The 19454-nt window shown below is 39.8% G+C and overlaps 1 protein-coding gene across 1 annotated transcript in view; it reads left to right on the forward strand.

Moving 5' to 3' along the window:
• edar (ectodysplasin A receptor) overlaps nucleotides 1-19454 on the forward strand; it is a 40726-nt gene that overhangs the window by 17825 nt on the left and 3447 nt on the right. The window contains exons 4-10 of the mRNA XM_035956412.2: nucleotides 2946-3127; nucleotides 6966-7051; nucleotides 11906-11983; nucleotides 12121-12246; nucleotides 12356-12430; nucleotides 15951-16023; nucleotides 19067-19397. Of these exons, the coding sequence (XP_035812305.2) occupies nucleotides 2946-3127; nucleotides 6966-7051; nucleotides 11906-11983; nucleotides 12121-12246; nucleotides 12356-12430; nucleotides 15951-16023; nucleotides 19067-19397 (951 nt within the window). The remainder of the gene's footprint in view (nucleotides 1-2945; nucleotides 3128-6965; nucleotides 7052-11905; nucleotides 11984-12120; nucleotides 12247-12355; nucleotides 12431-15950; nucleotides 16024-19066; nucleotides 19398-19454) is intronic.

The raw sequence follows: 19454 nt of genomic DNA on the forward strand, positions 1-19454 counted from the left end.
GTGCACGTATAAATTTCTACACTAATGTCTGACCTAGTAAGATTGCCGTTGCAGCTATTTCCGAAAAGTGACTAGGGTGCTCACTCAGACATGAAACTCACACATTCAGATATGATCAGATATATGGAAAGGAGTGCATGACTAAAAAGGACGTTTGACATTTAAGAAAACAAGAGGAATCACGTCAATTTCAGAGCTTTTCTTGAATGAAGGTAAATGAGCAAAACAGGACAATGTTTTATCTCACACTTCACTGAAAACCCTGAAGACTTAGTTTCCAATGTGAATTTTTAACAGCCTAATCATGACTAAATAAGCAAAACGAATACCTTCCAGATAATATATATATTTATAGACTTTAACATTTAACTGCTTTATCGAGTCTGTGTGGGTGTGGTTTGATTAGATTTGATTTACAGCGAGCAAACAACCCCCTTTGTTTATATTCTGATTTTGATGGGTGCATGAAGCATGTGATATCAGTTTCTTCCAGCTGAGCGCCATCCACCTCAAACCAGTGACAAGCGCTCAGACACAAATTGTGCGTGACGGATGAACCCACAAACCACCCAACTCTGCAGCTCCCCTCAACTCTATGGGGCGCTTCAGTAGTCACTTTGACTGCAGGCACAGCAGGCAGCTGTTACAGAAACCCCACTCTGCGCTCCCTGCTCAGCACCAAACATCCGGAAGACAAAGTTAGACAAACTAGTGGGCGGAGTTATTCGAGCGTTCAGTCATTAAAGTGGCAATTTATTTATCAGGGGTTAAAACGGCTGACTCTAAAATGCGCGAATAAAGTTTGTCATATTAAAACATGATGGTATTTTAATGTTCACAGCTTGTTTCACTGCTTCCAAGTGGACAAAAGTGTAGTTCTTCCATGTTTGCAGGCAGCAGGATGTACATTGTTTAGGACTGTTGCTTCACAGCTCCTCCAGGGTCCTAGGTTCAAATCTCATGGGGCTTTTCTGTTGTTTCTGAGTTTCCATCTTGTCTCAGTGCCTGTGTGGATTTTCGTTGAGTGCTCCGGCTTCCTCTCACAGTCCAAAGACGCATGTCAGGTTAATTGATGATTCTAAATTGGCTTTAGGTGCGAGTGTGCATGCTTGTCTTTCTCGTTGTGTCGGCCCTTCACAGGATGAAGTGGATGGATGGATGAATGTTTGAATTGGAACGATCACAACACTCCAGACCCTTGGTTCTTTTCTTCCTTCCTTTCTTATTCCCTCGTCTGCTTTACATCCACATGCAATGCCAAGTATTCCACTGTTTGTTTTTTCCCCTTTCTGCCGTACTCTACTCCTTCCTGCCTCGTCTTTCCTTAAGCTACCCAATACTTCTAGTAAGCATCCCTCTCAATGTGATGAGTTTGAACCTGTCAAATCAAATGATCTGCTTGCCTTTCTCCATCAAAGATGCCAATGAGAAGCTCAATCTGATAAGAATGCAGCTCTATCATAAGGAGTAATTTAGCAATTTGTGAGCGATAGAAACATGAACTTAAAAAGAAGCTTAATCAGTGAGATGAGAGCCCCTCTTTGCACTTTCTCCTGCCGGTCTGATCCTCTGGGTGCTGCAACCTGTAATTCATGCACTCTTCTATTTCCCTGAGCTTTCCTTGCATGTGTGTGTGTTTTGGCACACTTTAAATCATGGGATAACCATAGGGTTCCTCTTCACAACAGAGACTTCAGAAAGTACGTGCCCACACACACTCACACAGACACTGTACAGCACATCACACAGTGACAAAAGCATTCAAGAGCCCTTTTGATGTCCATCTTGAATCCAGATTTCCATGCTAGTTTACATGAATGTAAACACTCAAGTCAGACATACATTTCCGATTTCCTAACTTTTACTGAGCGATGAAAGTGCTGGTGAGGTGAGGACACATTAAAGAACTGGGTATTGAAGTTTCAAGTCGGCCTGCGTCGTGTGTTGAAGCTGCTCAGCATTAGGATTATGTTCCCTTGAGATACAGTGGTTTGAGATGCATAACATGAACCGCAGCTTCGCTGGTTTGATTCTGCTTGAAACCTTTGTTACATGCCATCACTCTCTCACTCTCCCCCCTGCATTTTCCTTACTTCTTTTTGCCTTTGTTGTGAAGGCAAAAATGCCAGAAAAGCCCCAGCTTGTTTTTAGATCTGGGTTTTATCCACCTCCCTTTCTCCTACACACCAAGGCCTATATACTGAACACAATTCAAAAAGGCGCCAAATTTGCTTTGAAAACGAAGAAGCCTTCAATCACTCTGGAGTAAATCTGAGTAAAGGAACAGAAGCAGAGGTGCAATACAAAAGACCCAAAGTGAGCTTTAACCCAAAGCGACAAGATCCTGCCTGATAGCTCTGCGCAGTTTTATATCAAACAATCACAGAGACTTATGGACGTCAAACACAAGGGAAAGAATATTAGATTTCTTTAGGACTGGGTCTACTGTAGCCCAAAGCTATGAGGCACAGGCTCGTTTTAATAGACAGATGAAAGGAAGAGGGAAATGAAAGATAAAAGAAGGAGCAAAAAAAAGAGAGAAAGAGTGTGTTTTTGTATCTATGTGTCGGAGTGTGTGTGGCCTGTTCAGCCTCCCTGCTGAGAGGAATTACCCATGTAGAAATGGGAGGAGATCGATGTAAGAAAACAAAATGATGAGTTGGTCATCTTAAACACTACCAGGCATCGAGAGCTGTATACACAGTCTCACAGGGATCTCTGTGACTAATCAGATTATTCTTTTGCCATTTCAAGAGTAATACCACATTTGCGAAGGACAGTGATAGAAACAGATGTGTGTTTTTGAATGTGTGTGTCCACACCGCAGTTGTGAATCATCTGGAAGGCTCATTTAATATTTCGTTATGTCAGATGTATTAATTACAATTTATCATGTGGTTGAAAGTATGCATGCAGCTTTATGAATTTATGTGTGTGTTTTGCAGACCTGTGGCTACGGTGTGAAGGATGAGGACTTTGCCTGTGTGCCGTGCCCACAGGGGAAGTACTCCAAAGGAAAGTATGAGATCTGCAGACGCCATAAAGACTGTGATGCCTTCTACAAAGCCACTGTCCGCATACCAGGAACTGCAGACAGCGATGCAGAGTGTGGACCCTGTCTACCAGGGTAAAGCACACCAACATGCACACAAAATGTTTTTATGACACTAACTTGGAAAGTGACCTCATATAAATTTGATTTGGGCACTAAACCAGCTTTCAGGTTCAGTACTGTGCTTAAAAGACCCTTTAAAACACTTCTGTTTACATTTAGATCCAGACTTACAATGTGAAAAAATGTATCGTGGTTGTCATTGTGCGTTGTGTACACACAAACCGTGTGAAGGCAGCTATTGGACTGAGCGTGGTGCTGCCCTCTAGATGCTGCACTCTGCAAGTGAAGGACAGCTCCTACATGCAGTTCAGAAATGGGATTTTAATGAGCTCTCCATTGTAAAATATTTACTTTAGCCCACTGTAACTGAGAAAAACTGCTACTATAACTCAAAATATTACGATGATATTATAAACCTTCACCGTATTTCTAATTATTAGAACATCAGTATGTAATAAACAGTCACGCTAAGCAAAAAGGAGTGCAAAACATACACCACACGGAAACACATGGCAGAGAGAGAGAGAGATTGAGCAGACAGAGATGAAGAGGGCAATGATATGAATGTTAATAATGAGGTAAGTGCAGCCAAATGCACACATGAAAATCTTGACAAAACAAGGAATGCTTTAATTGCAGCCTCAAGTGATTTGCAGTTCATTGATGATCAGGTGTGATAGCTCACATCATAAGTATTTGCTGCCAAATCCAGCACAATCAGCCTCTGTTTATACGTTTCTTTCTTTTATATGTAGTCTTAAAAATATGTGCAATGAAGGGAGGGATTCACTTGCCATGTATGTGTATCAAATCACCTGCATGTGCTATCAGAAGACCAGACAAAAAATGGGCCCACTCATAAAAAATTGGCCCTTGGCTCTAATAGTGGTCAGAGTACCTTTAAAGGCACCCTGACGTTACCTTTTGTTACATGATGATAAGTGATGAGCACGAGTATTATAGAAACCATATAAAGCCATATAAAAACCATATAAAGTATCCCTGATTACATGCTTCACAGAAAGTCATTGCAAGATGTGTTGTGACACGTACACCAACACCAGAAAATTCTGCAGAAATTATAGCACCTGACTTGATTTAGAATCTCTTGGAATCTTCTCCTCAGCAATACATCAACAACAGTAGAGAGTGACTGAGTAATAGAAGACAAAATAAATTACCTGACGTAAAAACAAGCAGTTCAGCATGCAGAGAAAAGGTACAGATTCAAATTCACAGATTTTTGCCTGTCAAAAACTGCATTAGGCGCAAGCTGTCGTTCTGAATGGAAAGTGGAACGTCTTTGTGACTGGAGCCCTCTATTCTGATCAAAGTGGATACATGAGGCGTGTTTATTTTAATTGGCCTGATGCACTTTTTTCTGGGTGAACCACACGTTCAGGTTGGTGTCCCTCGTCTCACTTTACAATAACATGCATATGCACCCTTCTCCTGTGATACATTTGCCGCAGGATGTGCCTCAATTCAGCTTCAGAATTAATATTTTTAACAAAAAATTATATTCAGTACAATTCATCTGTGTGTATACATGCATATACATAATTACAATCTGAACCTATTTCCTATCAAACAAAGATGTACTGCATATTATATTCACATTTTTGATCCGGCATGCATACACTTTTCTGATTGTGCTCTGAACTGACATGTCAGTAGTCTGCCTTGCTCCCTTTAATTTAATACATCCTTTCACTTTGTGAGGATACACACTAAATCCCCCACTCTTCCTCCATTTGCATTTGGCAGCAGTCTATGCAGCCTCTGTCACATAAACATATTAAACCAATAAGGAACATTTAAATGTTCCCAGACCTTCCTCTCCTCCCTCCTCCTCCTCTTTCTCCCTCGTCCTTTGCATCATCAATCAGTCTCTCCTCTTGTTTCGCTGGAGACGTTGACTCACTGTCAACACCAAACTGTTTGTTTCAGATTTTTTTTCTTCAATCATATTTCAACTGATATATTTGATTGAATGTGGGAAATATAGCAATATACTGTATAATGAAGTAGGCGTTGAGGGATTTGCCATAAATATGAGAGATTCACGATTCGGGGACATTCAAGAATCCTCCCAGACCATTAGAGGAAGTTTAATGTTGAAATCTCCTTGTCCTGTCATTAATCTGGATGCTGCTCTGCTGTCCTTTAGTTTTCTTGGCTCTCGGTCAGGATGTTTTTCCTTCTGATTAGTGCGATTTTTACAGAAGTGAGTGCACAAACACTGAGTGCTGTATACACTGCTCTGTAGGTGTGTGGGTGTTGTGCGCTGCCACTAGTAGAGTCCATACATGTTCGGTGTTGAACAGAACAGGCCTGAACAGTTGCCATAAAGTGCAGTATAAGCCCGTATCTCAACAGAGAAATGTTGGTTTCTAGAGTCATTCATCGGTTAAATGAAATTATGAAATAATTAGTATTTGTAAGCCATCAGTAAACAAGTTCACTGGGATTTAAAGCTGGGATAGGCAGGATTTTTGTGGTGTCACTGGGACAAAAATTCCATACCAACCGTTCAGCATGTTTTAATTCAAATGGTGAGAGAGGAAACTAGACTTGTGCTCCTCCACTTGGCTGTGTTTTCAGTTTGAGAAAATCTAGCCCAGGATGGGAGATTATAGTCAATTACAGTATAAAGAGTTCAGAAGTCTGCAGGGGGCATAGGAGTGCTGAACTTTCACCCAGCAGATGGAATCTGAATCCTGTTTGAGCCATGCATTAATATGAGAAAATAATATATGTATTTTTTGGAGTTCTGAGTAGTTCTGCTGTTGCAATATGCACTGAAAAATTTGATTGTATGTTACTGACTTCCAGCTAATTTGTGGCCTTTTTTCAAAATGCACACAAAATATCAACTTTTCATGTTTTTACTTATTGGTTTATTCTTGTATTGTTTCGCTCTAACTAATGGATACAATCAGTAATGTCCATTTATGTCACCGTTTGATCTTAAATAAGAACTAATGGAGAAGGGCATCTTTGAATCATTTAAATAACTTTTCGTGAACAACAAGTATTGAACAAGAAATGTCTTTAACATACTGTAAATGAATAAAAAATAGTTAATTGTAGTTCAAATATCATTACTAGGGGCACCCAGATAGCTCAGCTGGCTGAGCAGGTGACCCTAAACAGGGGCTATAGTCCCAGACGCTAAGTCACGACAAAATCAAATCAAATGTCTCCTCATTTTTCTGTCCATTAAACTCATTTTAGTGTCTGTGAGCACAAGACTGAAGTTGTTTTGACTTTATCCAGACATATGAAGGCATCAGTTAATTATCTGCCGGCTGGAAGAATTATCTGTATTTACTGAGATATCCTGTTCATACCCTCAAGCCTAAATGATTTAATGCGACGACCAGCCATTCACAGGCTTGGCTGCTTGTTACTTCCCTCTCTCCTTTCCTTCTCTAGACATTTCATGACTCAGGGCCATAACTGTACCAAGCAATGTTTGGTGCCTTCAGGCCATCAATTATGTACATTTCTTCACCGAGTCAAACTTTTCACCTCAGCTGCTTCCCCATATTTATGTACTGTGTAGGTACAGTATGTCTTGAAGGTAGGGAGGCCTCACACCCTGCATACCTGCCCCACCTGCCGATAGTACTTAGTTGTTGTGTTTGTATTTTAAAATTCTTGCTTAATCTTTAAAACTGATTTAATCTATTCAGTATTTATGTTGCTACCTTTTTTGTGGGAGAATAAAAGATTGTGATAGTGAAATCAGAGTTGAGAATCAATGCATCTTAACTGCATCTAGTGTATTCTAGTTACACAGTCTAACATGTTTCTAGTTTAAAACCATGTATTTTATATCTTCCAGGTATTACATGTTGGAAAACAGACTCAGAAACCTCTATGGGATGGTCTGCCACTCCTGTCAGAACGCACCTCCCAACACCAAAGAATGTAAGTAATGTAATTCTCTTTTGTCTTTTCTCTCTCCATGACTTTCCATTTGCTTCTCTGCAGTTCCTTCCGCCCCTCAACATCATCTTTCAACTATGAATTCCCCGTTTCCTTTATTAAATTTATCATCACAGCTTTCTCAGTCCAAATGCAGTTAATTTCTGCTGTAATAAAAGCTACTGAACGTTAAAGTTTCTGTCGAAATGAAACTAAATAAAGTGGGTTTGAACTGCTTGAAAGCAGATGTAATGCATTTTGAAAGCGTAGACTTTGTTTGAGGAAACGACTGGAGGTCAGAGGCTGTGCTGAGTTCCTTCAGACCCTCTGGTCACTGTCCTCCCCCTGTCAGAGGGCCTCACTAATGGATACAAAACACACTCACTCCCCTCCTCTTCTTGAATCACTTCTTCCCTGGCTCCACAGGGGTGTTTGGCTGCTCATCAATAATGTCACTGCATCATTGATTATCTGACACTGTTCCTGCATCCGTATGTGTGCACGCAAACATGGCGCCAACTGTTGCTGCGACTGCTTATAGACATTTCTTTACACTTGCAACACCTGAAATCTTCTGGGCTGTTGCATTTTCCTGTAATGCTCCTTAGCAAGTTCAGACATTTGTTCTTTGATTTGCAGATACTTTTCAAATCTTTTTTAGAAGCTTTTGTACGTCTTATATCATGTGTAAGCAAGTTTAATGCCATACCATTTGAAGTCCCATTTGTTTTTGGTGAGGAGTGACGATACATTACTGAAAATGGGCCTGATTATTGTATTTTATTGCATTTTTTCACTTCCACATAATTGAATTTTCAACAGTTCAGTTGCATAATGTCTCTTTTGTAGAAGTAATGTGGCTTTGCTTGTGTGAGTCAATTGTCATCTTGTAAAAGCCTTCAGATACAGTTAAAAGCACAATGAAAATGATCAAACTTCATTACTGTAGATGGCTGTCTCCAGGCAAGAAAAATGTCAACGTCAATCAATTTAGTTTGAAAGATCATTGCTGAAACTTAATCTTTCTCACTGTAAATGAAAATTCAACTTCCAGTGGCTGAAGAATCAATAGACTTCCAATGTCATTTCACATTTTCATGCATTAAGAGAAGAAAAGTCAGAAACAGGAAAAGAACACTTGAGATGAGTGTTGCTACCGATGAGCAGAGGTTTTCATTGTCCTGCTGTGCCCTCTGTGGGTTTTCTCCAGATGTGACAAAAAAAAAATATATGAGGGAACGGAATCTGAGCGGTGTTTTTGACCCTCATTGATACACACTGTTATGGGAATGATATTTATGGGCCCATAATTGCTCAAAACCCCCCTTGAGTATAATTGAGGAGGCCGGAAACAAATTTTATTGTTATTGTGTCATATTTAATGAGTATGTTTTGAAAGACGAAAACCCCAAAAAGCAGCCTGGGCCTGCAGAGGAGAGGGTGTGAAGTAGGAGCAGCAGCGTATATGTGTGGGTGTGTGTTTCAGTGTGTGTGTGTGTGTGTGTGTGTGTGTGTGTGTGTGTGTGTGTGTGTGTGTGTGTGTGTGTGTGTGTGTGTGTGTGTGTGTGTGAATAAACAGTTGCTTTTCAACAGTAACCTAATTGTCTCTCCCAGGCATGGAAATGAGTGATTGAATGATGCTGTAAAGAAGTTCAAGTAAGAGCGGCTGAGTGATGCAACACAGCAAAAACTGGCGAGTGTAGCAAGTAATTCTATTGTGTATTCATATTGATTAAAAACTATTTCAGATTTTTTTTAAGCCATTTTTTTGCATTCACAGATACTTTCAAAATTCACGTTTCTTGTTTAAAGACATAGTTGGACCCTACTCATTTTGAAATTTTAACCAACACTGCTTGCAAACTACCTAGTTTTAACTTAAACGAACTTATTACAGTTGCAATCACTATTATTTTCTACAACTGGTCATATCATTTATATCAAGTTGATGATGCAGCATAGTTTTTTGAAATATGTTTAACTATCTGGATAAGAGATTAAAAAAAATACACTTCTTCTAACCTTAACTTCACCCTTTCTGTTAAATGAGGCATTTTTTAATTGAACCCCTATAGGCCAGAACTTATAACATACACAATAATGGACCCCCATCAGTAAATACTAAAAAAAGGAGCTGAAAGCTGGGAGATCTACTTGCTTAGGGTGAAGGCAGGCAGACACTTGTCATGTAATCTGTAAATTACCCTGGCTCCTGCCTATCTCTGTGTGATAATTAAAACTTTGGCAGGTATGAGAAAGAAAGATGATTAGCATGTTTGTGCTTGCGCTGATGCTACTCTTTGGCAGGTTCGCTGTCAGCATCACTCAATGTCTGCCTTTTGATTTCTGTTGACTTTTGGTGCCATTTCTAAGTGGGTGCAAATACACCTAAGTACTTAACAAGATAACATTTTCACATTCAACAGAGACGTGAGCCGATAGCAGAATTTGACATATTAGAAGTTCACCTTTGCTTCAGAGGTATCATGGTTCTCACCTCAGACAAAAACGCTTTGTTTTATAGATATATTTAGACTGTGCCGCTCAGTCTTTTTGGACCTGAATATCCAGATTGCCCTGCAGAATTATCATTTTTGCAGTGTGTGTTCAGCCTTCGAGACATGATTAAGAGATTAAACCACAAGACTCTAAACAGAATTCCAGTTCAGGCTCATATCCTTATCCAGAGAGTGTAAACGCATACCCAGAGTTAATGTCTGCATCCACAGGGCACTGGTGTGTGTGTGTGTGTGTGTGTGTGTGTGTGTGTGTGTGTGTGTGTGTGTGTGTGTGATGACATGAGGCTGTGAGACCACAGGAAGCAGCCAAAGAGGTCTCCAGTATATCAACGTGGCGAAATGAAAGACTGATTAAAAGAGTTGATTTATGAGCTGCCAAGAGTTTACACCTCCATTAGGAAAGAGGAAAAACAGTCGATGAATAATCCAGAAATAGAGACACAGAGGGGGAGAAAAGGGGCAGGATTGGGAGCTATAGATAGGGAGCAGAGACGGATCTGGACAGAAAGCTGGTTTATTTCCACTATGATATAACAGTTTCTTCGCTGTCACAAAAGAAGTTCTGAGAGAGATGAAGTTCATCTGCTGCTAGCGGGGAAGATTCACTTTTGTAAAATGTTACTGCTTGTAAAATGAGGTCATGCAAGAATATTGGGGAATAAAAACATCAATAAAATGTAATGCCAAAAGATATCCTCTGCCACCGACAGTAAATGAACTCTGCTAGTAAGAAATGTCAAAACATGCAGCTTTTTATACAATTTTCCCTTTGAGCAAGGGAAGAAAAGGATGATAAAATGTACATCCAACTCTAAAATAAAACTTTTTAGATTTTTTTTTTTGCATTACTTGCTTTGCATTGAGATTTAAATGAGAAGATATATCCCATCTATTAGACCGTAGCCTGGTATTTTAGCTTAGCAGAAAGATTGGTAACAAATATAAAATCTAGACTTGTTCTGTCAAAAGACAGCAACAGCTATTTCTGTGTGTCTGTAGAGCTAATTAATTTACATGTTATATCTTGTATGTACTGTGTGTTAGAACACGTTTGCCTAATTTGTACTGAGGACAGAGCCAGGCAAGATGTTTCCTCCCGTTTCCAGTCTTTTTGCTAAAATCATCAACAGGCTGCTGGTGGTAGCTCCATATTTACAGTAAAGAAATAGCTTTGTAATGAAAGCGGTAAATTATTACTTTAATCAAAATTGGCACACACTGGAAATAAAAAAATTACCTCATTGTTAAAAAGCTATAGTGTTCTGGCAGCTGGGGTTCAAGAAAAATAGTGGAGAATAATGGAAAGTAACTATCTCACAAAAAAGATCATGTGTATGTTTTTGGCATTGTAATGTTTATTGACAGATATTTACATTTGTTGGGGTTTCATTACATAATTTCATGTAAAAAAATCTTAAAATTAGCATTGCTTTCAAATTGCAAACATCTATTAGTAATTTTAATAATCAAACATAAGATTTCAAATATCTTCAGTGCTAAAGAGTATTTCCACCCTTTAAATTAATGGATTTACCTTTTACAGATTGTCAAACTGTGTGAGAAACACTCCAGAGGCAGATATCGTAGGTTTGACACAGTATTTCATGTTCTCCTTCCACCATATGGCTCCAGGAATGCTGTCTTATTAAGTATGGATTAAATTCCTGTACATGAACACTGATCAGAAGCCATTAACCGCTACAGAAGTCTCTGTTATGGTGGCCTGTTTCTAATAATTAATGTTTTATTCCAGCTTCTACAGTAATTGTCACTGTTTTCAATAATTAATATGTAACTATTATGTGCATCTATTGGACTAATTTAGAGTGGTTATTGATATTATGCACAAATGAAAATTCACTCTGAGCATTTTTGTTTTCGTGTTCTCTTGCATATACTCAAGATATATCTCATTTAGTAATACTTCTGCTGTTAACTGTCATTGATTGCGTATTAGAAATATATTTACAAATCGAAATTGAATTTAACAGTTTTAACAAGCAAAAACGAAATATTTGTGAATTTGTTAAATTTCACAACTGTATTTTTTGTACTTTTTATGCGGGAAAAAAAATTACATTTACTTTGTAGTTGCAGGTTTTTGATGTTGTTTTACATCAGACTGACTTCACTGCATCAAAGGTTTAAAATTAATCAAACACACGAGTGTGGAAAATTGAATGCAACAAAAGTAAACCAGTACCTGACCACATATAGGAGTGTGTGTTACCCTCTAATAGCAGTACTTAGTAGTAACTCAGCAGGGCAAAAATATTTCCACTAATACATCCTCTTTTAATGAATTAGGACTGAATCTTTGTGTGTGTGTTTTTTACAGGCACACAAAGCATCAAGCCAAAAGGAAAACCTCTAATTGACCCTGGCAGCACGACTGTGTTCCCTCATCCAGATAAAGGTATCTAGACACAAGATCAAAAACATACACACAGGCTTCATCTGCCTTCATCCATCACCCTCATTCTTTATCTGCTTTCTTTGTCCTTTCTCCCACACACGCACATAACACTTTACATTGTTGCCTCCATTTTTCAGTCTCTGCGGGACAGGGCCACCTAGCAACAGCTCTCATTATTGCCATGTCAACGATTTTCATCATGGCCATCGCCATCGTTCTCATCATCATGTTTTACATCCTGAAGGCCAAACCAAGTGGTCAGGGTAGGACACATGTACAGACACAAACACACTCATCATCGTCCTCATCATCTCATCTTAAAGGTGCAATTTCTTGTGTTTCATGACACTTCATATGTGTGTGTGTGTGCAGCATGTTGTTCTGGACAAGTTGTGAAAGCAGTGGAGGCTCAGACCAACAAACAGGAAGACAAGAAAGACGTCCCAGGTGAGACAGGACACACACAAACAAACTCCGCTATTATCGACTCACACAGTTTGTACCGTTTGTATTCCGTAGATCTGTACTTGTTCAGCTAATTAATTTACGTGTACCTGCTTTTGATTATATTCTGATTGTGATGTTTACATGGAACATAAGTTATCTTGTTAACCATATAACTGCATTCGTGATGCCAACATTATCCACATGCACGACTGGTGCTGCACTTTTAACACGTATTCCTGTCCTGGATAAGGGCTTTGATCAAGTTTCTGAAAACAAGTTATGGTATTTAAATGCAAAAACACACAAAAATGTGCCACCAAAAAATGTGCTAACAAAAGTGCCACTAATTTGGTTTACATCTTAAAAGACCACCCATGGAAATAGCTTTTTATGCCTCTGCGCTTGTGACAGCAAAGGACAAAAGCACTATGCTCTTGGGTTCTCCGTCCTATTCTCGTGAACATATCTCAGAAACGCCTTGAGGAAAAGTCTTCAAATTTGGCACAATCATCCACATTGACTTCAGAATGAGCTGATTTGAATTTGGTAGTCAAAGGTCACGGTCAATGTAACATCGTGAAGCATGCTATAACTCAAGAATTCATATTCATATTACGTCTAATAGGATAAAATAATGAAGTGGTGACTTTAAACATACAAAAAGTCAAAGGGCAGCTTTACTGTGACACCATAATATTCTGCAAAAGCACTTCTCTGGCTGTTCAACACCACAGCTCAGGAACAGAAGGGATGAGTGTGACTATATTTCACATTTTGTTGCATACTGACTCAGTGACACAAGTTTTTGGTGTCAGCCTGGAAACTGGTGACAGTAAAGGTCCTCTGCACTGGCAGGTTGAAGATACTTGTGAAGCTTTGATGTTTTAGAATTTGCAGCTTCTTTGCAGGAACATCTGTATTTGAAGTATTGTCTACTATCATTGATACGACTTTGTCAGAATCAGCTTTACTGACCTTCAGTACCACTCACTGAATTCCTTCAAGGCCTTTACTACCAACAATATGATTGTGAAACTGCAACTTGATAAATTGAGAAGAGAAGTAGCTGTAATTCCTGTGTTGTTATTACACTGTGTGGCTACTTTTTGAGATCACACAGAATACACGCATGTGATACTGCTCTTGTAATTCCAAAAGTATGACAATACATCCAAAGTGTTTCCTATAGCCTGTAAAAACAATGATAAATTGGAGAAACAAAGAAAACTATGAACAGACATCAGTTTGGTGACGTTAGAGACCGTTCTTTGTGTTTTTCCTCGCCAACTCTCTTAGTGTTTTCATTTCTGTGAAAATAAACGGGGAACGCTCACTAACTGATCATTACGGTGTTTCCATAAACACCACTTGCATGCTGCACAGTTTTAAAATATATACGAAACAACTGACGCAGTTTAAACTGCTACTGAGGTCAAACTAAACTCAAAAATCCACTCCAAATACTTCAAGGACACATAAAGCTACATAATTATAGTAACAAAACAAGCTATAATTAGTTTTAGTTTTTCCACTGTTAGCTTTAACGACTATAAAATGACAACAAAATAGTCAGTGTGTGTGACAGTCAGCTGAAGCGTGAACAGATACCACCCAGCAGTTATTAACTAAACATATACTATATTTGTATATATATAATTTTCCCTAAACCCGGCAGCAAAATCCTTTCACATCTTGATTCACGTATGATTGACTTAATTGTTGGACCAAACACTGAATGTTACCTGTGGACGAGCTTCCATCCACAACAGCATTATCCAAAGCTTTCCTGTAGTGCTTTGGGCTCAGCAGGTAATGATTTTTCTGTTAAATCGAAGCTGCAAATTGCATATCTTTTTGCAACGGTGCCACAGTAAAAACAGTTTCCTCCGTAATTCCACTTTTCTCAGTGCAGATTTTCCAGAGTAGCATTTGTGTGTGAACACATGTTAAGATCTGCCCTACAAAATCGCAGTTCGGACCAAGTGTACATTAAATATGTCATGAAACAACCGTCTCATCACATCTGACCGAATCACATCTGAATGTTAATACATTATTGGCTCTATGTGTCAGTCTAGTATGTATGTGCATATTTATGACCTGCAGCATAATGTATGCAAATGCAAGTGTGTGCTTGTGCACTCTGTGTGTGTGTGGAGGCTGACAGATGTGCAGTGTGATGAGTATATCATGGTGGAATGTGAAGCTTCCAAAGCTAAAGCCATACGTTGCTTTAGGCGCCATTTCTGCTGACAATGATGCTCTGTTCAATTTCACTCCCAGACTGACTGACTAACCACTTACATGTGGTGTGAATGAGAACGCACACACACACACACACACACACACACACACACACACACACACACACACACACACACACACACACACACACACACACACACACACACACACACACACACACACACACACACACACACACACACACACACAAACACACAAACGGCACCCATGGCCACAGACACATTATTACTTAAAAATGCAATAGCTAAAAAGCATAATAGAGTGGTTAGAGCATTATTTAAAATAAATGTCTGCATTGTTAAGTTAATGTTTGGTTATCATAAGGGGCTGTGCCGGTGTGTGTGTGTGTGTGTGTGTGTGTGTGTGTGTTTGTGTCTCTAAGTGCACTTTGGATGACTGGTGTGTGTATGTGGGAGAGAAGCCCGTTGCTTGGAGCTCTACCGGAGCTGCTGTCACTCATGCAGACACTGACTTAATAAGGCTGTGAGATGAAAGACACAGGCGCTTTGATTCACACTCTCACACACACACTCTCACACACACACGCACGCACGCACGCACGCACGCACGCACGCACGCACGCACGCACGCACGCACGCACGCACGCACACACACACACACAGCGTGGCATTTGTTCCACTTAGGTATTCACTCATTACACTGTCTATCCCCATCAGTATCCATGATGTAAGTGCAATTTAACATAATACTCAGTGTAATCATTTTATTCATTGTTCCAACTGCAGTTCCTCTGTTTGAAAAGTCTTTTAGCCTCACTAATCCATCCTCCTTTGTGTGTTCTAACTAATGGCAACATCTAATAACAAATGTAGAAGTAATGCAGTCTTGCTTAGCGACAAAAGATCCAAAGTCACAAAACTGGATTTGAGATCTTTTAATGTGGTATTCGTCACACAAAAAAAAGGATTGTGATTTTTGCAAAACTTGTGTTTTCAGAATATATTTTTGTGGAGGATATTTTGGGATTTGCCAAAATGACACATCACCAATAATTAAGGTGATGTTATGTACATTTCATAGGAAATAGCACTGAATGCTCAAGAGAATCTTGAAAAATGAAGTAAAATTCCATCTGCTGTCCTGTAATTACCACTTGTGCCCACACTCGCCTCCATTTGAGTAATTATAGTAAAATTTAATGTATTATTATTACTGCCTCCTCTGTGTTTTACTTCTAATATGCATTAAGAAGCTCCCCTGTAAACCTGTATGTCTCTCTCTTCCACTCTCTTAGACAATGTGGTGATCTACGCAGAGAAAGATGAGTTTGACAAACTGAAAGCTCCTCCTCAGAAGACGGTGAAAAGGTGAGAGAAACCTCTGATTCTCAGTCGGCTGCACCAGCCTCCTGCTATCTGTGTGAACAAATTGGATCAGTCAAAATAAGAAGATTTTCAGTGATTACTGGTAAAATCCAGGCAGCTTATGGGTCTAAGCAGCAGAAGTCTGCATGCATGGTTTGATATGAGCTGACATGCAGCATGCTGTGAGCTCAGCAATAGTGAAACATAAAGGACACAAAATAAGATTCCTACTGGCGGATATGATACTTCAAAATTAAGACTAGGTGCAGAAGAAGGCTTTGAGTGAGACTGAAATGACTGAGTTGGACAGAAGGTTTAAGAATAACTTGTTCGCCTTTGTCTCAACCACCAACCATTTTTAGCTGCGCCAGTAACTTAAAAGAAGTTTTAGAAACTAGAAAATGGTCGAACAACCTTTAGATATGTTTGATACATAGGTTGAACTGTTACTGCACATTAATTACACATGTAATTATTTTCTCCATAAATTATTTCTCTATGAAATGTCTGTAAACAGTGAAAATTCATCTAATAATTTCCAGCTGGCCAAAGTCTTCAGATGTTCTTTTTCGTCTAACCAACAGTCCAAGTTGTGCAGGTCCTTCTTACTGCAACAAAACAGCTCAGGGAATGGATATATAACCTCTGGGGGTGTGCTGATTGACTTTGGCAGTAGATCCTTTGGGAAATATGAAAGCCTGATCAAGTCCTTGGACTCTTTGTCGTGTTCCTTGAGCCATTTCTGAGCAGTTTTAGCAGTGTAGTGGGGCACATTGTCTTTCTTGGGGAGGCTGCTGTGGTTGAGGATTGCTGTTGCCATGGTTGCTGTGCTTAGACAGAAACAATATTTAGGTGGTACATGTCAAAGTGACATCCACATAAATGCTAGGACCCAAGATTTCACAGCAGAACATTACATCGTAATGAGATAACCAACACCTCACCTTTCAGTGGTTTGAATTGCTGTGGCCGATTGTGTGCATAACAAAGAAAAAATTGTTCTTCACTTTTAGGAAACTAGAAGTTAATCAGATTTGTTTAAAAAAATGATTAAAATGACTATTTTATATGTTACTCAAACACAAGCTATCTTTATGTGCGTGTGCTTATCACAAAAAGTAAAAAATGAAAAGCACACACACACACACGCACACACACGCACACACACGCACACACACGCACACACACGCACACACACGCACACACACACACACACACACACACAGTGATCTCAGAGTGTGTTATGGGTGTGTGTGTGTGTGTGTTTTCATACATGGCGTCGCAAAGACTCTACCCAGCAGAAAGAATCTTTCATCTTATTTTTTTTTTTTTACCATCTGCCCATAATTAAGCCACCACAGAACAAGTCGCTGCAGTTGTAGTATCACTGCTGCTGGGCCTTTTTTCCCCTCCTGTATCTATATGTATATGCGTAATGTACAAAACAAGTTCAGTTTGTTGTTTTTAATGAAGCAGAGAGCCATTATGTGGCTTTGGAGCAGGCAGAGAGGTGGGTTCGGTTTGGGTATGAGGTCGCACAGATGAGCCTTGAAGCTTCTCAAGCTCCGAGAGACGGACAGAGGGGGTAGTTGTCAGGACGGATAGGGGTATTTATTCCAGGCTTCACCTAAAACCACCACCAGGTGAAAGCATGTCCTGGCAGACAACAAAAGAATGACGGTTTGTTCGCCGTCTTCTTACAGAATACATCTCCTCCCTCGAGTCGAGACAATGCCGCTTTATAGATGGTGGCCAACGTGCAGAGGGAAGTGTGGAAACACATGATAGCATTCAGTCCTGCACACAAACCTACAGCGATCTCTGTGCTCAAACATTATAACGCTTGTAAGAAGCACGCTTAGATTGATACGTTGTCTCAATATATAATGGAAGAGGTGCAAATTAGAGAGTAGATACACATATGCATGCACACACACACACACACAGTCCTCAGCATCAATAGTGGTAAATAGTGTGGTACAGCAGCATGCCAGAGGATGTGCTAACTCACTGCATTAGCTGCCAGAGTGGGTGTTACATGTCTGGGAAACAATGCCATTTTGTGTGTGTGTTCAGGAAAAAGAGCATGGGACTTTGAAACAATGGCATTCTCTTGAGCATCTCTGTCAACAAGGTGCTTTTTGTGAGAAAATCCGGAGCAGGCAGAGAGAGGGAGAGGACGGGTAATGAAGTGATATTATATGGTATCATGTTGTAAAATGCAGGGCTATTTCAGTCAATCACAGGAACTGCTTAGAAACATCAGCAGCCGTGGCAACAAAACAGCATTCTTCTCTTTGGTTTACTTTCATTTGTCAGAGTTCCTGTTCGCAAAGACACAAGTCATTCTGTGTGTATTGCCTGTCGCCATTTACATATGTAGTGCAAATTATGGTTATGCGTTCACAGTGTGAGGAAACTGAGGTATTCTCTCAGCTGCCAGGTTATTTATCTAAAACTATAGTTCAGTGCAACAGCCCTTCAATAAATCTTACCTAGGCCTGGTCTATTTTTTTTTTTTTTTTGGCAAGAGTTACTTATCAATCTGTAAAATAAATGTAAAGATATAGTAGCTCATCATAGGAAACTAGAAATGGGAAACGGTGACGATGGCACCAACCACAATCACTTTTTAAGGCTTAAACAAACAAGAAAGTGTTATTTAGTGAGCTACAGAGGGGCAAGTAAATGGCCTAAATGACTGCACAACTGCTTCCTTTTAAGAAAGCTAACTGTATTTCTGAAAAGTCTAAAATAAATCAAAGTTTAGCATACAGTATGTGTCCTAAAATGTAGATCTTACGTAGCTAATTTGAAACATTAACGTTCTTGAGTGCTGCTTAGAGCCTCTGTATGACTGTGGAAACTAACCGGTGGAATACGAACAAACATTTGCCCAAAACTTTGCATGCAATCAATACTCAGACTGCATATTTGTTTGATAGCCGTGTACCTTCTTTGGCAAAATATTTGAAGCCATTCACATTTTCAATAATTTTGCCAATACTGAAAGCAGTGATATATGTTGTATGGTTTGTATTTGCAGTGAAAATGATGCGTCGTCAGAGAACGAGCAGCTGCTGAGCCGCAGCATCGACAGCGACGAGGAGGCGGCATCAGATAAACAGGGATCAGCCGAGACCACTAACCCCAACCCCAACCTTTGCCTCGTCAACCTGGGCAACAAACCTGACCTCTGCCTGCTCTCTCTGGGGCTCTTGGACCGCGGCCGGGCCTGCAATGGCAGCGGTGCCGTTGCACCCGGCCAGGCCAATAACCTCCCGAGTCCCAACCACATCAACAACGTCAACCACATCGCCGGCAGCAACCACATCAGCAGTGTGAACGCAGTCAATAACAACAATAAAACTCCAGGGGTAGGAAGATGAAGCTTTTCAGATTATGAACAGATTCTGGGTTCTTCATCATCTGGA

Source organism: Amphiprion ocellaris, chromosome 11, assembly GCF_022539595.1.
Source record: "Amphiprion ocellaris isolate individual 3 ecotype Okinawa chromosome 11, ASM2253959v1, whole genome shotgun sequence".
Taxonomy (NCBI): Eukaryota; Metazoa; Chordata; class Actinopteri; family Pomacentridae; genus Amphiprion; species Amphiprion ocellaris.